Here is a 26987-nt window from a genome sequence, read left to right as displayed (position 1 = left end):
TACAAGCTTAACGTATTAGCATCAGCTGTTGGAGAGGTGTGTGTGGTTGGCATCATTCATTGATTCTATCTTGTCCTGATATATCTCACCAAACGCCTTATTATTTCACATCTAGGCTAGAATGGCCCGTGTCATCTCTGAAGACAGAAAGGTGAGCTTAACGGTGCTTTAATCATGTTTAGATGCTAAACATTCAATTGCAAAATGCTATATTTTGTAAGCATGAACTTCCGGTTTCATTAAGATGATATGTTTCATGAACATGTAATTAATATAGTTTCATATTTTGTTGTATAGATCTATTAATTAGAGTAGTTTAGGAGGCGATCACCCGTATTTCATTTTTCAAAAAAATAAACAAATAGTATGTTTTCATCAAACAAGTTTCTTAATGTTCAAGCAATATACATTATATATACGATGTATATGTATTCGTCTTGTATGTCTTATTACGTAGGCTATTTTACACGAATACGTCACACTTCTCTAGGCTCATATTCCGTTTTCCGTGTCAACCACCTTGTAGGTTGTTTTATAGGTACATTCACACCTTCCTGGTTTTTACTAAGAACATTGGGAAGTTATTGCGATTGGACCGGACATATCAAAGTTATAGAAAACCACACCAAACCCACATACATCTGTAATTTAAATTATTATCTATCAACAAAAAAAAATTATTTCGTTAAAGGGTTTTTGAATGTTTATTTGAGCCATGGACCTTTTATACTTTTCGTTACCACTTGTGCGCAACGCAACGAAAGCGCGCGCGACGCAACGAAGTCGTCGCGCACGACACACGTTTATTTTTCCTCGAATTTTTATAATATTTTTTAATGTTTGCACAAAATATGACAGCGTGGATCGTGTATTTCCGCAATGGCGGCGTTGATTGATCAATGTGAGTAATTGATTAAGTACCCGTATCCTGTCTTTACCAAATTCGGAAGCAAATCGAGTTAACATCCCTGGCTGTTGAAACAGATAGCCTGCAAAATGATAGGAGGGGCGGTTTAAAATTCGAAGCCCTGCTCCCCGATGAGAGGCAGGAATGAGCGCGTTGAAAAGTTGATATTTTACAACCGTACTATTAGAAATTGCAACTATCTCCATCCATTCAATTACCTCAATATGTTGCACTACATTCAATCAGAGGGAGACATCTCCCTGATTCAATCATCTTTTTTTCTATCAAATTAGAGACTAAAATGTCAAAGTCGTCTCTATCAGGATCGATAAACTGGTTAACTGGATCTCTAGAAACAAACTGACCGTGGTTCACATCAGAAATGTTCGGAGAAAACTATGTTTTACTACTGTCGCATAATGTTCACTCTCGAAATGATAGTCATTGCTAACAACATTCTTACTATTCAGTTTATAGAAAACGACTCCGCATGAATAATGATATTCACACCCGTGTGAAAGCGACCTTCGTAATCGATGTGTAATTAATAACCATCATTCGTTTGTAGTATTGAAATCAAGAAAATCAATATCATCTTACTCCCGTGGGAATTGTCTTTTATATTAATTGATAATCGGTGTGCTTTGATCGATCGGTATATTGGTAATGCAACGTGACGTCATCATCTAGCGTGTGGAGGACCTCAAGCCCGACCTCAAGACGGTCATAAAATACAAACCAGATCCCCTTGTGGGGCCCGAGGTTCCTATACGCGTAATACGGTAACGTTAGCGTACTATTATTGTTAAAACGTTTTTATTAGCGTAATTTATTAATCGGTGTGCGGTGTACGTATATCGCTTATCCGATGTCCTGTGCCACAACAACCCACTCCCCCACTCACAACTTTGTTTAGTCCAATGTTTCTGTGCGCCGTCGAAGAATTTAACATTTTTAACTTAGTTGTTGTTTTACAACCATGTGAACTTTGATCATAAAAACTAAAACTGAGAAACCATAAAATGTGTTTGTGTCATTCGGGAAGGAAGCTCCCCATACGGTAGGAGGTAAGTACTTCCGGTTACGGTTTGTGTTGATCATACCGGAAACAAATTTATCTGTCTGGACACGAGGAAGTTTTTAGTTGGAGAATAATTATTTTCATTTTGCAATGTCTAGACCACTAACCAATCACATCACAGTTGGTGTTTTAGTTGTCATGGTTACCACATTAGTTAAATTTAATTTTCTTAGTCGGGAATTGATGGCATGGCCAAAAATAAGAAGAATGTAATACAATAAATATATGCCTATTTTAAAAATATATGTCCAAACAAACAATCGGTGGTGCATTCGTCACGAAAAAAAAAGGATTAATTTAACTTTATCGGATCGGACGAGTTCGATCCTGTTGTTGTAATTGATTATTAAGCCAACTGCAATGTACTCAAAGGATTAGCAATAGGATAAATTATGGATCAACTCAATAATTCAATTTGTTAGAACCATGGAGGACCTCCATGTTAGAACTAACTTTAGCTGAATTGTACGCGTCGAATTAGTCATCCACGAATAGGCCCTATTCCCCTCGCCATGCTCTTTGAGTAATTATAATCCGTGCACAATGTGCTATTGTTTGAATCGATATTTCGAAACTCAATGAGGCACATAACGAACAATCATTAATTGAGAACATTGTATAAGATGAAGCGATAAGGCAAGGGCGTTCAAACAACACTGTACAAGGCTAGCTGAGTGTTGTTAATTAAACCAAAGTCCGACCTACTATACCTGTGGTGGTGTACCCATTTACACTCAGGCCTATTATTACGTTGTTAGCTGCAATTTGTTGTGGGCGTTTAGTGGGCAGACAGGTATAGTGTTGTAATAACAGAATAAACTATGGCAGATGAGACGGATATTGCCAAGGAAAAGCGACAGGTAATCGTTTACAAACGTTCTTAAGAATTGTGTCTATTTATTAATTTGTTGCGTCGTAAGTGTTGTGTAAGGGGTTGCTTACAGTAGTTGATAGATTAGCTTACGAACAGTAAATGGACACACTAACCCGTTAATAGGCTTGGAAGTGCACACACTAACCCGTTCATAACTTGGAAGTGCAAGTCGTAGAATAATTGGGTAGTCCTATAGTAAAAGTATTAACGTGTTCACACTCAAGTTTGGGACTCACCTTTACAATTAAAAGGAAATGAAAATTGCGAATGAAATTGTGTTTTCCGTGTTGACGAAGTACCATATATATTATTTTAAATGTTAATGTAAGATTCGGTCATGTTAAATATATAAATTATTGATGTCTTTAATGTGATAACTGATCTATTTACATTGTCATGTTAAAACCGATTCAAACTCTGATATACCATCATTTTAGTACAGATAGTAAGTTAAATATTCTCTGATGTACATAAAAAGTACAATGCTGCCCTCTATAGTTCGTTTTGTAATTTAGAATTTAAGTATGGTGTGCAGGGCCCTACTTATTTAAAGTAAACAGCTTTAATACAAGTTTAGAAGTGTAAACTTTTAGTAAAGTAACTTTGTAAAGTTTATGGTCTACAAAATTCAGTTACAATAGGTCAAATTAGAATGTGTTATATTATTTTATCATCAATGTTTATAGATATATTTATACTGGTTATATATATTAGGTAGCAGCAGGCCTTTTATACTGAGTTTCGTATTTACAAAACAGAACTTCAATTTATTATAATCGACGATTGTTAATCTCTAAACAAACAACACAAAATAATTTTAATATATTAAAAAAATAATTATTTGTGATTTTAATTCAATCATACCTAGCGCCCTCTATATAAAATTTTAGCAACAACATTTTTCATTTTTTGAAGAAGTTTGTGTGTGGTAAACACGTTACGCCCACTGCGAAGTCTGCTTTTCGCTGTCAGTCAGAGTCTGCCAGAAATTAAGTAAAGTTATCAAACTTGGATTCATAATAGTAAAGATAGGCGTTTTTCTTGCCAAAACATTGTACGATTTTAGAGTTTTAGTAGGAATTTGAGGACTGGTAAAAAAAAACTGTGTGGGTAGGAGGGTCCCTGGAGAGCTACCTACCACCTACCTACCTACCTTGTGTTACCTGTGTATCACACACGAGTGGTTAGTGTGTCGCCTGTGGTGTTTTGGTGGTCGATTGGCCTTCAATTGTGCTCGGGATATATTTTATAATTTTGGGGATTTTGTAGTGAAAAAACATGGCTAAAGTCACCATAAAAACTGATAAAGATGTTTATCAAGGGACAGAAGAGGAAGCTTATGAATCAATTCGTGCTATAAACACAACACGAAGAGATGTAAGTAAACAAAACGTCAAAAAAAAAGAAAAAAAAACATAATTTAGCTGGCAAGTTATAAATATATGACTATGTAGGCTATATCTGAGTGATGTAAAATGCACAGACTGGCAGAGAAGAACAGTACCTGTTTGTTGTTTAATTCCCTGTACTGTAGAGTTTTAATGACGCATTATTAATAATGGCACATTTTCACACTTCACTAAATAACTGTCTGTTGTATTTGAATGAAATCATTTAATCTTTATTATTACTGTACTATTAGAAATTATTTGTGTCAAATTATATTTATTTATATTTTTTAGACAAGAAATATTCTTTTCACAATCACGTTAAATTTGCTGACAATACATGTGTTGTGGGCCTGATCTATCTACTTGTTAAAAACAATTTAAATTCTTATATACAGTACATTCATTTTAGTACAGGCTATTATAGATTAAACATTATAATTATTATCTATCATTGTATAATTTTGATATTTTGTAATTTGTATATAGGTTTAAAAAATATTAATAATTTGTTTTATATTTTATTTGTTGCAATGTTTACTATAGCTGACCTGTCATGACAATGTCATTTGTATGTGTTGTACAAATTGACACAGTCACAGACATCAGTTGTTGTGGTCATGTTTAATAATCCACTTCAAAAGTGATCCCTTGACCCTTAGTTTGGGGTCAACTTTCGTTTGTTTGCCATCCCAATAACACTTAAAAAGTTGAAGCACGAAACAAAACTTTAAATACACTTGTTGAGGGTGTACTACATAGATTAAAATATCGATAAACTTTTACTTTTGGAGCATGAATAATTATATATTGATAATGCTAAATGCTAACCTCCTCCCTTTTAAATTGTACCACCTCTTAGAAAATACTAGAAAAATACTGAATTTTATTTAAACGAAAGGGAAAGGGTTTGACACACACAGTTTTAAGATGTGTCGTTTGATGTTTAATAGTGTATCAACATTACCATTTACAGTACTGCAGTAAATTGATGTACAATATTATCTTATTTTTTCTCTGTTAAATAAAAAAGCACTCAGGTGAATGTGATTAATTATTGATAATTCATCAATAATTGATATTGCATATTGTGACTTGGTTATCATGGTGTCATACCTTTTAAGCACAAACTTTAAGTACAGAACTAAAGTATAATGGCCTTGCACTGTGTCAACTTACTTTATTATGTTTTAACAATAAGAATACAATCCTTGTAATTATTTTTTAACCAATTTTTTACGTAGAAGCTTCATGGAGCTACTGTATACATTAAGTATTATTTTTTCTTGAATTTTGAAATGTTTTGATTGTATTATAAGGCTCTGTCTACAATCACTATCAAACTACCAAATATGGTAGTGATATGTTCAAATATGGTATTGATATGTTCAAATATGGTAGTGATATGACATCATGTCCACACTGTATGCGCACATCACATTTTTTGTTAAATAAAGTTTGATAGTTTAGACAAAGCTTAATACCACCATGTACTACTAAATGAATAAACTACAGACTTCTTTTTGTTCCGTTTATAATTGACTAATTTTGATTTGTTGTTCAGGTTGTGCTAGGCCATGAGATAGGAGCTGGTGCGGCCTGTGTCAAGTGTGGTGATGCTTGTCCTGGATTTGATCTTCACTTTTGGAGGTAATTATTTTGCACATTCTGGTCAAATATTCAAAGAAAACTTTTACTTAGTTCGGTAGCCACGTGGTTAGGACACTTGACTGTCAATTCACGACAACTTCCAGTCTACTCAGCTGTAAATGAGTACCTGGTTGAAAATACTAGGGAGGATAAGGCGGTGTGAAAAGGAACTGGCCACCCTACCACATACAGTGATACTGAAGCTTAGTAAAATGAGCTGCTAACAGCTCATTCCCCTACGATGAGAAATGAATATAGGACTTGCCTTTACCTTCTTATTACTAGTTTATTTTCCACTATTTGTCTCATTCTATGTTTTCTATCATTTTTAGGAAAATATGTAAAAATTGTAAATGCGGACCAGCTGACCACAAGATCAGTGACCCCACGAACCATGAAACCATACGAAAGATCGGACGATTATTTGACGATGACCGAGCTGCACGATACAACCGCAAGAAAGTTACAATTGCTACGCAACCATCGGTGACGGATCCAAGCGCAACAACGCTAGAAAATGGTGGTGGTGGAGAAACAACAAATACAACATTTGATTGGATACCTCAGGGTGCTACTGAAACAATTGTAAGTATACAATCTTGCTTAGCTGACAATCTTGTCATCGTTTGATTGGATACTTCAGGGGGCTAATGAAACAATTGTTGACAAAATCTCACTCACAATATAATCAGCATGCCCAAATTCTAACTAAGATGGCAGCTATACGACACTTGTACAGTATGGGGAGAAGAAAGTGGTAATGTGTCGTCCACAATTTTGCCCAGTAGGCTGCAAGTCGTAGGTCCTAGGAAATTTAAAAATGTTAAATAGCATTAATGGAAGATAAGGACTGATTTTCAATATATTGATATGAAATTCACGCATAAAACAACATAGAAAATAAGAGTCTCTGAAATGCTCACCTGTTCTGCCTTAATTGTTTATTCTTACAATGCCTTATCAACTTTTAATATACAAATCAATTATGTACATGTTTACACAGTGTTGTTGAATGAGTTTGAATGTGATGACTGCGTCTTATTTCAAAACAAACCATGACGCCATTGATGTTATCTGTCTTTATACTCGGACCTAAAAATAAAATTGGGTTTTACATTCACTTTACATTTTAATAACAACAGGTCTACATTTTCATCAATATTATTCTTACATTAGTAAAATTTTACTTTCAATAATTCTTGTACAAAACCAATTGATTTCCAATAATAATACTCACTTTCTAAATGGATTTATAATTAAAAATTAATATCGGATATACTGCTGACGCTGTGTAAAACTAGAAATGAAACGTCGCTAAGAAAAAAATTGGAGACTTGTTGAAGTCAATGAGATTGGAATCAAGTGTCGGTTCTTTGGATCTACAGCTTTTCTACGTTGATGTCCTTACTTTTACACAAATTATGTTTTTATTCACCGGAGAATCTAGACGACGATTAGGTTATCGCAATCCAAAATCAAGTTATTTTTTTCAGTTTAACATTTCAATACCTTTGTGATAATGAACTTAAAGAGTAAGTGTTTCTTTATCTATCTTTCAAATTTAGACAATTAAGCTGTTAACTGTAGGCTAGGTGTATTTTAATAAATTAATTTAATGGCTTTTATTGCTGTTACAAAGTGGTTTATGTAGGCTTAATTATATTTATAGTCAAGTATTAAAATTGTAAATTATTCATACATTACTATTTAGTGACTAGTTAGTGACTAGTTAGGGACTAGTTAGTGACTAGTTAGTGACTAGTTAGTGACTAGTTAGTGACTAGTTAGTGACTGGTTAGTGACTGGTTAGTGACTGGTTAGTGGCTGGTTAGTGGCTGGTTAGTGGCTAGTTAGTGGCTGGTTAGTGACTGGTTAGTGACTAGTTAGTGACTAGCTGGTGACTGGTTAGTGACTGGTTAGTGACTGGTTAGTTACTAGTTAGTGACTATTTAGTGACTAGTTAGCATACATTATATTTTAGTATAGTGCAATTGTTTATATTACTGGCTTAAAATTCAAATGTAATGTTATCATTTCACAATAGACCTAAAATTTGTGTTTTGTACACACACACATTTTTATTCCAATTATTATCATTAAGCTCTGTTCACACTATCAAACTAGTTTGACACAAAAAGTGTGATGTGCCCAAATATGGACATGATGATGTCATGTCACTACCATATTTGGGCACTAGTGATAGTGTGGACAGCAAGCTTTATATCACTGTATAACACATGTAAATCATATACAGGTAGGCTGGTATATTACATTGTATTGAGATACATCTACAGTATAACAAATAATGGTGAACACTGTATTCCATACAGTAGCTTATTCTCTTTATTGTTTATTATATTTCATGGAAGTAAGGAATTGATAACATGAATGGCACACATCGCCCAAAACCACCAACTTGTCAATCACTTGTTATTGTAATTGAACTAAAATTTGGTTTACTACTTTCAAATTGTGATTGTGTTGTTCATTGAGTAAGTACCCTATTTGTAATCAATTTGTCAAAACGGTTTAATATTTTATGCTTTACCACAGATAAAAAGACGTATTATTGTAACGTATCGCAATATAATTTTACATAATTGTTATTAAAATGTTAATATTTTATTCGTTTTACAATACATAAAAATTGTATTATTTGTAACATATCGCAATATAATTTACATAATTAATTAATTTAATTGTTAATTTTTTTTCTTATTTTTTTTGCAGGTATTAAATTAATAAGAATGCTAGAGGAAAATTAAGCAGAATGCTAGAGGAAAATTAAGCAATCCTGGATAAAATAAGAACAGTAATAATATTGTACAATAATAATGCAATACTGTAATATATCAGTCTGTAGGATGAGTTGTTCTCTATTGTTGAAATTTGACCGTATTGCATCTTGTCCTTAATTAATATTATCTTGAATCAAACCAGATGTATTGAAGAGTTTCACAACAACAAGCTTTGAGATTCGTTAAGACTAATCAAGATCAGCGAGCCTCTTTCATTTACACAGCAGATGTTTTCATTATCAATACAATAACATTGATTACATTAATGTTATCAGAAGTGAATGTTACCATTAGTTGAAGCCCTACAAAAAACCATTGTTGACTCACCGTAATAATTAACATTATAGAGAAAGAAACAATATGTGAGTAAAACGTTGATTGATTGATACTTCTGAAGATGTCTTTGTAGCATAGCAACCAAAACATTAAGATGTTCTCAACTTATATTGTTTCGTTTTTTAGAATCACATGGTGTATAGCAACCATACTTTCCTCGCCTGATGCAGCGTGCTTTAAAACATTGATTTAAACATGCACACAAAAAATTAGTAATTTTCAAATTAAACACAATTTTATTCAAGATTCAAGAAATTTTATTGGTCCACTTTAAAATGGAAATTTATTTTTGCAAAGACAATTAAAAAAAGAAAAATACATCAAATTGCAAAAGGCAATGATATAATTACTATTTGTTATTTATTAGCATCTTTATAGCAAAAAATAAATAAAATTATTAGATGCAATATTAGAAGTAACAGCCAGACAAAATGATGTAGAACACAAAAGAAATAAAAGGAAAAATAATGGAGTATTTATTACAATCTGGACACTTAGGTTATGAAATGTAATCTGCATTGTAGTTAGAGCGCTGAGTCAGCAATCTGATTATGTAATGCGTCGGCGGCGACGTGAGTGTTTTTCTATTGTTGGCTTCTTTAATACTGTAATGTCCTTATTTACAATATTTCATTGTAATACTGTAACCACTTCAATCATTTTGTACGAGATTAACACGGGCGTTTATTTTAGATTTTACTATTAGAAAAGAAATAAATTGTTTAAATATTTGGTTTGGTTTGTATGCTAATTATATTCTGATCATACAGTACTTCTGAGCTGTTAATGATTAACTTTTGTGATAATTTTTGTCAATAAAATTATCAATAGCTTTCATCTCATGCGTGTTTGATTACTAATTAAAAATATTGCAATGTAATTGGATTGATTACAATGTTTACAGATTTTATTAAATTAATTTCCAGAATAAAATCATATACCAAGCATTTGCTTAGTTTTTGTATTTTTTGATTGATAAATTAACATTTTTAAAAGCCAAAAATAACCCCAAAAACAGAAATTATTACTTAGAAGTTCACAAAAATTCATTTTAAAATGGAGGGGAACACAAACAACTCACATTAAAAAAAATGATTTACTTTAATATTTTTCTCAGCCAGTAAACACAAGGAACACAGACTTAATATACATGAACAACACATTACACTAATAATCTTATTAAACATAATTGTTGCAAAAACTATCCAACTCGTGTTTCCAAGAAGCGGTCTTTAAATAGAGGCTATCCGCACAGTTCATTGACACGCATCAAGTGATTACCACTAGCTCCTTATGAGACTTTAATCCAATACTCAAAGCGCCCTCACAGATGTCATTAACCTCTGGCTGACCTCCGAGCAAAGGTAAAGGTATAAACAAAACTGGTAATTATGCTAAATATTGCTGGGAAATATTTCATAAAGTGCCTGGAGGTGAAAACATATTTCCATCTTTAAGTACTCGCTTAAAATATAATTTGAAGAATGTTCACTCATTGTGTGCATATAAATAAAGACCGTTGTAAGACACTAAATCAGTCTATTGTTTAAAATGAAGACCAGAGTTGCTTCTATGACTAAATTCTAACTTTAGATTTTGTGAGAAAATTATTTTAAAATAATACTTTATTGAATAAGTACAGTATATGTTTATGTGTCTTTTTTTATTTAGTTTTGAAATGTCTAGTTGTCAACAAACGTAGCATCAAAAACAAACCTTTTTTTTATACTATTTGCAAATACAGAATTTGGATAGTTTCCAAATATCACTAGTTGTTTAGGATACTAAAATAATAATATAAATATTTATATAATATAATAACTCACTAAAAGAGAAGATTATATTGTTGAATAAGATGATAAATTGTAAAATGTTATTTAGAAATATCAGATTGTTTTATGTAGGAAATAAGATGTAAATCTATGTCAGCACAACATTAAATCACATTCAACATTAAATCATACTCAACATTAAATGACAGACAACATTACTTGAGCATTCAGCATTCTAAGGCCAGGAGGTTGAACTTAGCTGAGGGAGTTATCGTCGTCGCCAAAAGGCTTAAGAATTTAAAGATGTACACTATATGAACAGTACGACAAACTTTCTTGCTATACAATAAAAAATCTAAAGAATTGTGAATCATCGTAAACATACCAATATAAAAAGTCATCTAAATGTGAAATTCGGGTTGAATATTTTACTAATTGTCTATTTTATTTCAATTACAAATACTGTTTATCTTTGATGCTCTGTTGGTTGATAACTAGACATTTAAAAAAAGTAAAGAAAAAAATGTTGACACATCAGTAAACATTCTGTTGAACATTTCTAAACCCCTGTGTACACTATCAAACTATGGGATGTTCCCATATATAATAATCTTTATTGTCTTTCTTTCTTGTTTGTACTTTTTCACATACATAAAATCAAAACTAAAGACAAAAGACCAAAAAAAAAAGCTTTCGCTTATCGAGTTTTGGCCCTATATGGGCATGATGATGTAATATCACTACCATATTTAGACATATCACTACCATATTTGGGTATATCACTTATTTTGTCAAACTAGTTTGATAGTGTAGACAGAACTTAAGATGGTTGTGTCAATCAAAAGTAAATATGTACATGGTATGAGTGAACCAAATCTATGAACTTAATACCTTGATTGAAACGCTGAAGGAATGTCTTTAAGGGTTTAGATAACGCAATGCGGTAGAAAGATGATAAAGTGTGATGAGAGATATCATATTGGTATGAATGACCCTTTAATATACAGTCCTCCTTACAGTAGGCCTACAGCCTGACTGCTATGTCTTGTCAATATTTAAGTGGTGTCTGGAGGGAAAGGTAGCTTCAATAATTGTTTGGAGTGAAAATAAGTTTGTCTATTAAACTTCTAAGACCTGGATTATTTCGATACATTTTTTTAATGGAAGTTGGCGGCAATTTGTATCTGGGAATTAACCGATATTTGGACTTGGAACAATTCTGTTTGTGTAATTTAATCAACAAATGTGCAGTTTGGCTTTGACATTTATTTCATTTATTTGGGACTTTTTAATTTGTTGTTATTAAAGGGTGAAAGTGTGCGTAGTTGGTATTTTCTTTTTTACATGTTTTAACTGTTGACATTAATGATTTATACTTCATGTTTTTGCAGGTGTCCAGATACATGGAAATGATACCCAAAGAAGCGCAACCAATCTCCGGAACCCATGGCGCTCACATCCGTAACAAACAGCTTCATGAGCAGTTACCGTCCCACGACCAAGCCCCAGAATTCTGCGACAACCTCTCACAAATCGAGGCTGATAAACTCAAGAACTTTGTCCAAGAGTACAAAGACAACGCCCTCGGTGTCGGTCAAATTCAAGAGGTACGGCCAAACGAGGCACCGATATTGGTACAACAGGTTACGGACCAGATGACGGACCTGATGATAGAACCGCCGACAGAAGAACAAGGGTTGTCTGCGGAACATCCAGGAGCACCAGACAAAGTAGAGGGGTCAATCCAGGTCAATCCTCCGGCACCAAAGCTGCATATAACTGATAATGGCACCAGTGGTGTGTCCACACCGGTACCATCAAGTCTTCCAGTTAACGATCAAAATGAGTCTGATGCCATTGAGCTTGGATCGCCGGCGCCAAAGTGGGTACGTACAACCAAACTTGTGTTGATTTTTAATCTATACCACCTCCTAACAATTAACATTGTCAAATATACCGGTATAGTCTTCAATTAGGCCTACTGTGTAGGAGATAAAATTACAATATTGTTTTCAGTTTATGCAAAGGGAATATACCTGCAGAGTCATGCAATAATGCAGTAGATAATTTTGTATCAAACACTATTTAGAAATATTAACATTAGGAGTTGGCATTAGGAGTTGGCATTTTCAGAACGAAGACATTTCTTTAAATTCGCAAATGCATTTTGTTGGATACTTAAAAGGTTAGCACTTGCTCAATAGAAAACTACATAGAAGTGCATACTTTACAATGACCTTTGACATTTAAGTATCTAGTCTAACAATCATGAGGCAAACATCTCGTACGTACGTGGTTACGTGATTATTGTGTGGTTTGACATTGTTACAAAAAGGACATAGCAACTTGACACAGTGAGCATATTGTACCACAAATTTTACGCAGCGTTATTACCCACACTTTCAAAGTGTACTACTTATTACACCCAAATAATACCGCATTAGTTTTAAACTACTTGTGATAATTTAGCAGTTCTAACGTTTATTTCAGAGGTAGTATTGTTTGAATTTACAACACACAAACCAAGTAAATTGTTTATTGCCCAATATTATCCTGCGTTTACGCGGGTTTATCAAATGGATTTAACGTTTGAAATCGGTGTTTCTCAGTTGCTCGCTTGCGGGAGTTTCAAGTGATTATGTAGATTTAGTGTGATGATTACGAAACACGACATTGTACCAGATTTACATATAACCATTAAATTATGCTTTTAAACCCCATCTGATGGTTTTTGCAATAAAAGTTAATACTTTGTTTTACTCCCTTGTGATTGGATAAAAATGTAGGTTAAATGGAGGTGATTAAGGGGTTCATTAAATGACTACTTCTGGGATCAACAACTTTCAAATTAAATTCCAATACCGAAGTAAATATTTAAATTTTGATATAAAACAACAGATGGTTTACAAATTGAATGCGATGCATCCAGAAAGAGGTTTACAGGAGAAAGTCAGCATAAACTGATATTTAACGGAAAAAATACACCAGAATATCATAAACAAAAGTGATTCAGTAACACAGAAAGAAATACCAAATTTCCTCATTCCTTAAGCTTGGTTCACACTAGGACGCAAGGATGTAAGCGCAACGCAAGCGAGTTGACCAATGACAGTTGGGATAAAGATCGGTCAAATTATTTGTGTTGCATCCTGGAGTGGGAACCAATACAAGCTTTGAATTGCGCAAGTAACAATTCTGTTGTGTGGTCTGTTTCCTGCATTGGTTTCATATTTGAACACAAATATTTAGTGAAATATGCAACTTGATCCTTAAAACAACAAGCTTGTAAGAACTAAGAAGGTGCTTAAATACATTGTTGGATTATCTTCAAAGGAAATGTAACTATAGATATTTTGTGGCTGTGAATAAATATACATTCTGGTAACCTACAGTATTTTTACCTAACAAATTTAAAACATATTCTAAAAATATGCATGTACAGAATGTGCTAGTAACTTTAAGTATGCACTATACCATGATGTACAGTCTTACTTTAAGTATGCACTATACCATGATGTACAGTCTTACTTTAAGTAGGCCTATTTAAATTAAGAAGCTTTTAAGACCTCCTAAACTAATAGCAAAGCATACCACATAATGTGTACATTACTTGTATATTTAATTTGTTACTTAACAACCGACTAGCACTGACATACTCTCCTACATATGAAAAGTATGCACAAATAAATTCAAGTATGGTATATATTCTATTAAATAAATTAAATTCTAAGTCAGGAACTAAGACCTCGCTAAACTAATCGAATGTGGCACATAATTAATGTGTACATTTCTTGTATCCATAATGTGACTGTAGAACTACAAACAAACAAACAATACAGTATGTTGAGAATTAAGCTAATTAGTTAGATATCTGTAATTAATTATGATGACGGTGAAGCCAATAACACTTCCACAAGATGTTAGTGATGTCATTACAAGTAAAGAGAGCATCGCGACAAGATTAGTCACGCTTGAATGGTTTCATGTCCGATGGTGTAATTGCTAATATGATTTATTTGAATTCATAACGTTGTATGTTTCTTGTTAAACTGACAACAAAAGATTGATTCTTTAACAAAATGCAGTTACAGACAATGACAAAGTTTACTTGTTCAGTTTTAGACAAATTGAATTAATGTAATAATATGTACTAAATGATCCTAACACAACTTATTCATCTCATAATTAATGTAATATGTACTAAATGATCCTAACACAACTTCTCATAAAATAAACACAAACTTACAAGGAATAAAACTTAATATATAATTCTAGCCATACACAATATATTGGGGATATTAAACTACCGTATACCCAATGACTATCTGTATATAATTCTTTACGTTAAACCATTCATGAATATGTTTGTGTGCAATGTTTCAACTTGTTTTCAACAAATCTTCATCTGACAATGACTAAAAGTTAGGGCTGTAGCTTTGCTAGTTGTAGACCTGCGCCCCCTATTATTAACCTTAGTCTGCGATTTGCCCCACATGTATGTATTCATGAATGGTTTAACGTAAAGAATTATAAACAGATAGTTAATATAAAAACCAGATGCAAACATTTTTCAAAGATACCTAATTAATACCAGAGATAAATATTTATTACGCATGAAGCCAAAAATGTTTTTCGTTTTTGCCTACAGACCGGAAACTATGAAGAGACGGGTTATGTAAGTGACTTAATGTTAGAATAAAGCCAGCATATTGCAATTAATGTTTATTAATGTTTATTATGTCAGTTTGGGATTTGATAAAAGCATTTTGATGGGTTTTTGCATTTTGATGTTCAATTTTTAAAGTGATTCAAATTTTCGACTGCGTTCACATTTCTGCTAAATGTGTTCAAATTTGTACTGTATTCACAATTCTTCTGCGTTCACAATTCTAAATGTGTTCACAGTTCTTATTGCGTTCAATTGAGTTTGTGCATCGTGTTAATGTTCTTTCCTATTGTTCTTAAATAAACATCTTCTTAGCTGCTGGTTTCCACTGTAGGATTCTTTACTAACTATGTTTCTCTACTACTACGTTACCACATCATTTTTTTCTGCTTTTTTCTTTTCAAAATCAGAAGCTGTTCTTTAGACTTTTTACTTAATGATAGTTAGTTCTCAAATGATCTCTTAAGCTCTGTCTACACTAACAAAATGTAATGTGCCCATATATGGTCATATCACTACCATATTTTGTTGTCAAACTAGTTTGATAGTGTAGACAGAGCTTAATATATTTCTGTATTCATTTTACTCTCTCATAAGTTTGTTGATTTACTTAGTACTGTTTGTACCTTAGCGTTTCTTTAAAGGTTTCTCAATGCATTTTCATGCTTTTGAATCTTTTGTATGTGGTTTTTATAGAATTTTTTGTAATGTTTGCATTTTGTGATTTAAATAACACTTGTTTCTTGTTTATTTTACTGACTTAATTTTTGCATAATAAACATTTAGGTTTACAGTTTCTTTACATTAATACATTATTTGGGTCTGCAGTTTGTTTTTAGCTTATTACTCGATGTTTTACATAAAGATTTGGGCTCGTAGATTTAGTCTGGGTTTATTTTTCATTGGTTTGTTTTATCACAGTAGTGTGTAAGTTTTAGTAGTTCACCTGGTAGAATAACATTGAAGTATATTTACTTAGAGTGATAAGAATGTGTGTCTTGGTTTAGCATAGTTGTTAAGAGTCCCTGATGACTTGTTAAATAAAGTCGCATTGTGAATAGTATTCAGATTTATATAAGCAAACATATGTGATTGCAAATGTACTGGAATAGGTAGTTTATATGGTCAGAGAAATGAGTAGTTTGGTGGCTAGTTTGTCTAGTTGTTAGTTGGCTTTTTATTTTAAGCTTGGTTCCCACTAGGACGCAAGGACGTAGATGCAACATATCAACGCAAAGTGCGGTAAAGCTCTGTCTACACTATCAAACTTTATGTGACAAAATAATGTGATGTGCCCATATATATATGGACACAATGATGTCATATCACTACCGTGTATTAAGCACATCACATTTTTTTGTCAAACTATTTTGATAGTGTAGACAGAGCTTAAGAACCTAACTGTACATACAATCATCGTTTTCTATGTTGCATACGTCTCAACAATGATTCAACTTCTATTAAGGAGAAGATGTAAAATTAGATATCATAACTTGTTTTTTTTATGATATTTGTGAAACCAGTCATCTCTGTACATTCTCTGTCGCTTGATACTGATAAGTTTTTTAAATAATTTAGTAGAATGATATTTCACCTTTCAAGAAATGAAATTTTATTCAACATTTTTACTTGATTCCGGTCGATCATCTCCATAAATGTCATGTTAATGTATCACTGAATATTTTTCACAATACTAGTCTGAGTGTCTGTTACTGTAGGTAATTATACCGTGTGTTTATACATAATCCAAGAATTTTAAAGAGAGCATTTAAAAAATGTCTCATTCCTACATAATGTTGAGTGTCTAATGTCTGTACACTTTGCATATGGCACGTTTTTTTTTTTCTATTTCATATGCATCGAGTAACTAATTGTAGGATGGATAATCTATTTTTATGATTATTCATAATTTATCATGCTTATAAACTAAGTCTTGAACCCTGGACCTTGGAATTGGAAGGTAGTTAAGCATGTTAACCACCAAGCACAGTTCCCTTACAACTTCACTACATCTTGATGTAGTTTATAATGTAGTATATTTGTTGTATAACAACAACTTGCACGATACAAGCCTCCACATGGCACTATTTGTTCAGCAGCAAATTCTGTAATACAATGTCACATATATATCACATACGCTGCTGTATTGTATGTTTTTCACATGTGAAATTTGTTCTGTATCGCAGACAATGATAATTTACTATAGATACTGTGTAACTGAGATTCTTTGATTTATAGCATTTCTTGTCAACATTCACAGTCCAATTATTGTGTTTGTTGATCATATTAACACTGTGGCACCAACAATGACACCATGTCTCACACCCAACATAAATTATTTAGAAAGCAAAAATGAAAACAAACTAAATATGAAAAATCTGAATAAAGTAATGAAACTTTTCCATCATGTAGAACTGAAAAAAACATTTGTTGTTTTAACTTCATGATTGTACAATACATGAATACTAATTTTAATAGAGCAATTTGAATTCAACAATTTCTAATTTCCGATTGTAAAGTCATACAGATATTGATTGAGAATTAATGGTGCATAAATGGTACAACCCAAGGCGTAGATGGTATAACCCAAGGCAAAAAATACTGATTTTCTAGCCCATAATTATTGCCTTTAATTACGCTATTCATTTGAGGATAAAACACTATTTTGTTTGGTCTCCACTTCAGTGCGCAACATCCTCCCGCTGGGACTACTAGGCGGTGCAGTACTAAGTAGATACGTAATTACCATTATTAATATTAAATTTGAATATTGTAATATTTTCTCCTATGAATTTTAAAATTCAGTAACTACCACAACCGAATATGATTCCAACATTCAGACTTGTGTCAAAATAAAATGTTTATCTTTTCCTAAGTTTGAGTTGGCCTAGTTTTAAGACACTTATTATATTTTTCCTCTGAAGATCAGAGTTTAATTTAACTAAATAAATACTGTAAATAATTTATAACTGGAAGTGATTAATTCTGAGTTGTAACTTGTAAGTTATAGGACGTCCCTTCCTAACACCTCTCTCAAGGGTTGTTATATAGTTCAGAGAATTGACAGTGAAATCTCGGGTCTTAATCATAGTTTTAAAATAATATAGAGTCCTAGATGACGTTTTTAAGGTTTAAAATGAGTCCTAAAATAAGTTTAAAATATTTTAGGATTTAGTAGTATATAACTTAAATACAATCTCATATTTAATAAATTAGTTAGTTAAATTAGTTTATTATTATTAAAATATTTTTTTTTCTGACCAGTTTTTGACATTTAGCAAAATCATGATGTAGTAGACATCTCTTCCTAACACCACTTACTAATACAGTAATATTATCTACTTGAGTAATCTTAACAGCATGTCTGTTCTGAGGTAACTGTCATTTATAGAGCATCATTTTACCACCATTAACTGTTGTTTCCACGGTGACCTACACATTACTAATCAAGCCCCACCAATATAGATTGCTGACAACTAGATCATTGATTTTAGTTGTGTTTTTTAAACTAATTTCTTGTCAAGGTTAAATTATTAATAGAGGATTATAGGTTTGTAATTGTGTTTTATTTGGATGATGGTAGCCTTTATTTGGTCATATCCCATAGGCATACTGTCAATTATTTAAATTGAGTCTAAGTAATCCCTTATGCTGACTAGCTTTTGCAACAAGCACTGACCAGTTAGATTTTTGGTCTAATTGTGTTATGTTTTAATCTACATTTAAAAACTCTCACCAGTTACCGTACTTAAATTGGGTCTAATAGTATCTACTGTATATATAAATTTACGTAAGGGCAAAATTCGGTAAATCGCGCGTTATTTCTAGAATGTTTACTCGATGGTATATAAAGTTGGTTCGTACTTTCGGTACTGATTTTAACCATCTGATGTAACCATGTTTACTAATTAAATTGAGTTAGATAATTAGTTATTGACAATTAAAACGAATTTAGGTTCAACGATTTGCCCCAAATAGGGGTGTTTTTCGATCGTGGTATACACTGTCTAATGGATGTCCGTCTTGAAAAATACCCGCAGACAATAATACGAGGATGCTTCGCATTTTCCTATCTCCTCCTACGATAATTGTTTTTAATGGCTGAAAACCGGTTGAACAGCTCGAGTATACAGTAGCATCATAATGTTGAAGACAGGCCGATTTTCTTTAAAAAATACTATTTTGATTTAATATACGATTATACAAATGTATTGATTTGCGATGAATGGAACATTCCAATCTCTGTTCCACAAGTGTCTATTCCCTCAGGCGTCGTAAAGGCAAGTACAGGTACTGTATACTCATAATAGAAATTCGATCCATTTTTTTTTTCAATCTGTGCTGCAGAGGTTGGATATAAATTTTTTTTTTAAACGGATAATGAGCTAGCGTTTTCACTCGCCGTATATTATGTACACATATCATCACCCTTCCCTCACTGGCATGAGTAGCGTTGTAAAACCAGTAGAGGATAGGCCTACGGTACATCACATGCCCTAAACGCAGAACAACTTTGGTGGGTAGGGGGTGGATAGGGTAGGAACCAACTTAAGTATGAATTTGCTTGATTAAATCAAATTTATGATTTTCCCCGAATAGAGGTGGTTTTCACAAATTGTTTTACATTATATAAACATACACGTCGTAGTGATGTATCGTTACATGTACTGTACTATTTCAATCGACTAGGACGGTGATAGTTTCAACAAAGTATTAAATCGCAATATTTTACTGTGTTTAGTGGTATATTAATTGTAAAACATGAAAACAATTAATATTTCGTTAATAAATGGGTAAAGAATATATTTAAAAATTGTTCCTCTTTGCACCCATCCTCTTCCCCATCCCTCAACCCAAATGTTACATACAAAACACAATTTAAGTTTGTTTAAATTTGACTTAAACAATTGGTCTCATTTTGTGACAAGTTTCTCTTTCGGAAGTAATTCCCAGGGTACTAATTTTACAGTACATAAATCACAGTGTCTATTTATTCATTCCTGTAAACGACATGTATTATTGTCCTGCGGTACGTACATTTGAAATCGCCAGTTTTTTTAACGCTGAAATTATTATGTATTCGAGAACCATCTGTGGGCACGAACTAGATGGTACGCGAGCGAAGCGAGCGTACCATCTAGTCATGTTTTAATTCTTAAGCACTGTCCAGTTTTTCATTTTAGTTAGATTTTTGGTCTAATCGTATTATGTTTTAATCTAGCTTTTAAAAACTCTCACCAGTTACTTAAATTGGGTCTAATAGTATCATGTTTTAATTCTTGTATGCTGACTGTAGCTTTTATTTTTAAAAGGCTGATCAGTTATTTAGATTTTTGGTATATTCATATCATATTTTAATCTAGCTTTTAAAAATCTCACCGATTATTCAAATTGGGTCTAATACTAATAGTATCCATGTTTTTATCTAGTTTTTAAAAACCAATTGTATTAATATCAGAATGTTATGAATTATGGATAAGTTAAGTCTGAAATGGAAACCAATTTTTGTTTTGTAACTAAGATTGTGAAATGTTAGAGACTTGCAGCAGTGCTGACTTAGACACAGCTTAAATGATTAGTGCACATGCACATGCTGTTAATGGAAGTCGTAAAAGACGGCGCAAATAACAAGAAAAAACTATTTGTATTTAAAGAATTTCCTCGACACCTTTTTGAAATATTTTCATTTCTAGAGATGAATAAAGTGGCATGTTATAGCTGCATTGCATAATGATCAGATATTTACCAAATTTTAAACAGGAAAAGTTAATAATATTCTAATATAAAGTTTAATTTTATTTTCAGTTTTGTATTGTTGATTGTTTTCTTCATTGGAATATTTGTTACTGATAATTTTCATTATCAGTAACATTTTCATTTATATTAACATCATCATCATCATCGTTGTCATCACCACCACCACCATTGTCATCACCACCACCACCACCGTCATCACCACCACCACCATTGTCATTATCAGTAACATTGTCATTAGTAACTTCATTATCAAAATCAGATCATAGTCATCATGATATTTACCATCATAATCATCACTTCTATATTCTTATTTTTTGCTCTTCATATTTACTACTAGATAAAAGATAATACCAGCTTCATGTTTTCCTAGTCTTTTGTCCATTAAAGGGCGTGGTCTTAACATACCTAATTTTATTAAACAATAAGAACATTATAATTAAAGATTATGAATTGATTAAGATGACGCATTGTGAACAAACACATATTAAAGATGGTGAATACGAATAAGCAACAGTGAATTATAATGAACTCTGGTGTCAGTCCAACAAGAGTACACAAAAAGTGACTAACAGTGTTGATGACAGTAAGGGGTCTTCTTTAACTGGTAGTTAGGGTCCATCTCAGAAACTTGTTAATAGCGTGAAATGTGAGAGCTTAATTATGGTTGTTGCTAAGTTAATGTAAACATTCTTCAACATTTTGTAATTGCTTGTTTTTATGTTTTAAGTAATACTTAATAGAATGGAACGATTAATTTGGGTTAATTTTGTAACATTCATTTGACGTGATGTATGGTAAAAAAAATATTCTTAAAATAATTTCAAGTCATCTACAGTACCACTACCATATCAATTTTTTTTACTATTTCCTAGTTTAAAAAAATGGTTGCATTTAGTTGTGTTTTTTTTTTGCATTCAATTATTAACATCATCATGCCTAGGTTACTTGGATAAACCGACAATAGCCCATGCTCTCCAGGGAGAGGGCTTAGATACGAAAGGCTAAAGTTCCTAGGATACTCCTGGACCATATTGGACTAGTCCACAACAACCATGCCCTCATGTGGAAATGTTTATTATTTAGTAATGATTGTAGATTTTATTGTGATTTGTTTTAGGCATGTTCCAAGTGTGGTGAAGGTATGAAGGGTGGGGATGTGGCAGTGTTCGCCGAGAGAGCAGGAACTAACAAGTGTTGGCATCCAGCTTGCTTCAGATGTCATACATGTGATGAACTCCTAGTGGATCTGATCTATTTCTGGAAGGATGATAACGTGTTTTGTGGGCGCCATTATGCTGATCAGATCAGGCCTAGATGTGCTGCTTGTGATGAGGTTGGTTTTTCTACTTAATCTATCAAACTCCTTTATCAAAGACTTAAAAAATAAAAACGCTTAATGCACTTGTAGAAAAACCAATGGAAACTAATGCACAAACCTAAATGAAACTGCCAAAACAATCACATGATTTGGGTTGTGTAGAGCATCTCATTTGTAGGGGGTTTGTTTTAATGAACTCAATTGCTATCCTTGACAATATATACAGTACATATTGTAAATAGATAGAATACGTGTTATAAAGACAAGTTATTTTAGATGTACAACATTTTACAAATAACATAGAATATGTTTTAAAATGCCCTGTTGTCACTACCCTAAATGCTACTTTCAAATATCTAATGTTAATCTCTATCAAACTAGTTTGACAAATAAAGTGTGGTGTGCCCAAATATGGTAATGATATGACATCATCATGTTCACATATGGGCACATCACATTTTTTGTCACATAAAGTTTGATAGTGTAGACAGAGTTTTAAGCTGGAGAGGTTGTTCAAAACCATTTAAGCATGTGTCAAGCTTCCTGTTTTGTTCTAGAAGGTTTTATTGCCAACTTTGACATAATTACGACGTAATTAAAGTTAAAAGCTTGTTGCTCATTAACTTGAAAACACAATCCATTTAATAATGTTTTAATTTTCTTTCCAGTTAATTTTTGCAAAAGAGTACACGCAAGCTGAGGACCAAAACTGGCATTTAAAGCACTTCTGTTGCTGGGAATGTGACACGCCCCTTGGGGGTAAACGCTACGTTGCTAGGGACGCTCATCCGTACTGTCTTGATTGTTACCAAAATACTTTTGCTAAGGTTTGTATTAAAAAAGTAGTTGTCCTAATTATACGTACCAAAGGAAAGCACAGTAGAACTCATGCACGAATTTAGGCAGGGCTAAATAGGCTTTAGACTATCCCTTCAGCCCCCCCCCCCCCCCCCACACACACTAAATTTTAACAGTCAAGTCTTTAAATAAGACAAAAATGCAACCAGAATGATTGTTTTTTCATATATGAAATATTTAGCACCCCCTCTATAATGCTGGATCCGCTTCTGTTACTGGTAGTAAATTTGACAATAAAGTTAACTTGAAACTTACATCCTTTGAGACAAGGAGTACACCAGACTCTCTTGTGGAATGAACGAAGGCCAGTAGATAAAAATAAAGTAGGTATCTAGGTATCTTATACGTCTCAAGTATAGTTCCAATCCCTAAAATTAGGCTAGATTCAAACTAGAAAACTCTTAGTAAATGCCATTGTCAACGAGTATAATCCTACACACCTTTTACTCCCCCATTCAGACACCCTGGGACTATATGGTAGTTTTATATTTTGTTTAATGTCTTTTTCTTTTTGTAGACCTGTAGCTCTTGTAGCAAGAAGATCCAAGCCGATGGTCAACGCTTAAGCCATGGAGACGGTCACTGGCACGCCACCAACGAGTGCTTTAAATGTAGTGGTTGTCAGCAGTCACTAATCGGCAAACAGTTCTTACCTAAGTCTGGTTATATATTTTGTTCAGTTACATGCAAGAGGAAGGTGCTTCCATAAAGTTTCAGTACACACTTAAGTACAGACTTAAATAACAACTTAAGTATTGACTTAAGTACAAACTTAAGTATTGATTTATGTACAAACTTAAGTTCAGACTTAAGAACAGAGTAGTAGTCTATTTTTAGTTTAGGATGGACGGGGTGAATTAGGAAGTGTAGTGACTTTGAATTAAGGGTATTAAGAAAGGAGAAAGCAATTAAAACTAAAGATTTATTCACAAACAAATGATTGCAAATGATTAAGCCAATGTACTTAATATACCAAGTATTGTTTACACATTTTGTATTCAGATCCTGTAGAAGTTGTTAGTATATACATACACACACACCATGACAACCGTCACTATGACAACCGTCACTATTCTAAATTTGTATTACAATAATGAAAGTAACTGTAGAATATTGCAGCATATATTTAGATATCAAAATATAAAATGGAGAAAATATATCTTACAAGAAAATTGTGGTAAATTTTAACATTTTAATGGTGGGTATATGTCACAGACTATTAATAATATTAAGCCAAAGATCACGTCCTGATCAATGTATTTTAAAATTCTTAAGTCCTATTTTATAAATTTCTATCTTCAAAATCTTTTCTTTATCATGCTTGATGCCCTTATCTGCATTTGAAAGAGTTTTGTACAGTTCTTGGTGTTTGCGAGCTTTTCGCTTCGGGACAGGAAGATTTTATATAAAATATTAATCAGTGCATAAAAATAATAATAAAGATTTGTAGAGCGCACTTCGAATGCTTAGTATATACCATTGCATTCAAGTTCATTATTAGGACGACGGTATTTTGACAATTTTAAGTTCGTACTTGGTCCTTAGTCCCAAAATGAAAGCTCGCAAATGTTACATTGTTACAGTTGTTGATTTTTAAACTTGTATAAAGTTTTATAAAATTTGGTGCTGATCTAGAACGAAGTAATTCTGCCTTTTGTGTACATTTTATAAGTGAAGCTCTTTTAATAGTTACAATGTATGTTTTGTTTTAGTCATTTCAGGCCTACTTTACTTTCTGATGACGTGCCTTGAAATTAAATCAACGTGTTTTGTAAATGTTTCGTTAACCTAAGATCAATTTCATTTCTTAACTTCTGTTCTTTTTCTGTTTTATATCTTTTGATTTAATATTTCCAGTTTGTTTCACATTCAATTAAGGTCAACTCAGAGAGTGTCGTGCGACGAGGCCCGACGTACCGGTGGGTCAAGATGTTTCGTCGGGCCTTGTCGCACGACGCTGACTGCGTTGGCCTTAAAGAACATCCTCATTGTTTATGGACCACATAAGTATTTTATTTCTATTCTGTGTATGTTTTTATGTGGCGCCCTACAAAGAACAGAGCGTCTAACAATGCAAGTATTATTAATTAAAAAGAAAAGTTTTAAGTTGACCTTATAAATAGAGATTTCGAATTCTAAAGGCCTGTTTATACTAGAACTTTAACAAACGACGATAAATAAGTATTTATAAAATTTTCCGAGAGAAAACAACCAAGGTATTCATATATATTAGAACTAGGATAAGCATTTACACTATCTTTGATGAAAAAAATATTTTCACAAATCCAATCAAATGACAATAATAACATGTAGGCCTAGTATGATTTATTTTCAATTTATTGTCCTAGTGTGTACAGGCATTAAATGTGTCATTTGTTATTGTCCTAGTGTAAACAGGCATTAAATGTGTCATTTGTTATTGTCCTAGTGTAAACAGGCCTTAAAACTGATACTTGTAAAATGTAACTGAAAATGGCAACAAGAGGTTTTATAAAAATATATAATTAGTGTTGAGAAATGTATCTATGATATTACTAAAAATGGTTATAGCGCCCTCTGCTTTTTGAAAATATTGCTGCATTTTCACAATGCACTGTTATTACACCACCAAGGAAAAGTAGTTCTCCGAGATAAAACGTTAGTTTTAGGTTTATCTTTTAAATTGCAGTAATAGTTGTAATGATATTCAGAAACGACTGATGTATATACTGTATAACAAATGTGATTTTTATATTAAAGATAAATATTAGGCTTTATTTGGGCATGTTTAGTTGGGCTAAGTAGATACATTTCATGCCGCCCTAAGTAGGCCTATTTAATGTTTTATTTGTTTTTTGTAAAGCTTCTATCAATAGTTTATGTATTTATATATGAATTTATATTTCACCTTGTAAACATGATTTCATTCTTTCTCAGTTGTTACAGCAGCTTTTAGGCCTATATGCATTTTTGTAACGCTACCCTTTGCTATGTAGCAACCCTATTTCACATTTTGAAATCCCCATAGCATAATATACAACTGTTTTGTTTATACCATGGAGCAGTTCATGGTATAATAGTATATTAACATTCCATTTTTTTTCTTCAGATTACAAGACAGAAACAAATGTTTTTAATTCATCTTTTAAAATGTTATATGACATAAAAGTTCCAGTTCTGATCACAAAAAATGACATTTGTTGTAAATGTTGCATTGTCACATTTTTATCAGGCCGGCAGGTTTTACATCGCGCGCGACGCATTGCCGGGCGAGCGTTTCATCGCGACGCACTTATAATCAAAGATCGTATGCGCCACTTCGTGGCGCTATAGTATCTTTGCTTATAATTGCTCACACGTACCATAATGTGATCACTGTAATGTAGAGGAGACGTACGAATTTTACATTTTTAAAAAAATTAACGATCTTGGAAAACACAGCGCTTTGAAACCTTTGTCTCTTGCGCTTTATAAATGTTATTTATTATTATTATTATTATTAATGTGCTCATAACATTGTTTAACCAAAGTTTTTAAAATATATTATATCATGTCGTGTTATGTAATCAGTAGATGATAGACAAATAAAGTAATTCTTCTAAA

The 26987-nt window shown here is 32.6% G+C and overlaps 1 protein-coding gene across 4 annotated transcripts; it reads left to right on the top strand.

The window, feature by feature from the left end:
• Positions 1–26987, top strand: LOC140059629 (testin-like). Of its 4 annotated transcripts, XR_011847239.1 has the most exons (8): positions 3772–4239; positions 5815–5900; positions 6233–6485; positions 12198–12692; positions 22347–22562; positions 23216–23374; positions 23923–25802; positions 25843–26987. XR_011847239.1 is itself a non-coding variant. In XM_072105625.1 (7 exons), the coding sequence occupies exons 1-7, from the start codon at positions 122–124 to the stop codon at positions 24112–24114; spliced, it is 1431 nt and encodes a 476-aa protein (XP_071961726.1). In that variant the 5' UTR covers positions 1–121; the 3' UTR covers positions 24115–26987. The 4 variants fall into 4 exon arrangements, 3 of the variants coding, with proteins under 3 accessions (XP_071961726.1, XP_071961725.1, XP_071961724.1); XM_072105625.1 differs by lacking the exon at positions 3772–4239 and adding an exon at positions 1–151 and having other exon boundaries at positions 23923–26987; XM_072105624.1 differs by lacking the exon at positions 3772–4239 and adding an exon at positions 2517–2848 and having other exon boundaries at positions 23923–26987.

Source organism: Antedon mediterranea, chromosome 9 (genome assembly GCF_964355755.1).
Source record: "Antedon mediterranea chromosome 9, ecAntMedi1.1, whole genome shotgun sequence".
In the NCBI taxonomy this organism is placed as follows: Eukaryota; Metazoa; Echinodermata; class Crinoidea; order Comatulida; family Antedonidae; genus Antedon; species Antedon mediterranea.
This window is presented reverse-complemented; position numbering and strand designations above follow the sequence as displayed.

Coding starts and splice junctions, on each gene's coding strand:
- LOC140059629 (XM_072105623.1), top strand. CDS start 4,141: ATGGCTAAAGTCACCATAAAAACTGATAAAGATGTTTATCAAGGGACA. Junction 6,486..12,197: donor AGGGTGCTACTGAAACAATT/GTAAGTATACAA, acceptor ATGTTTTTGCAG/GTGTCCAGATACATGGAAAT. Junction 12,693..22,346: donor GATCGCCGGCGCCAAAGTGG/GTACGTACAACC, acceptor GATTTGTTTTAG/GCATGTTCCAAGTGTGGTGA.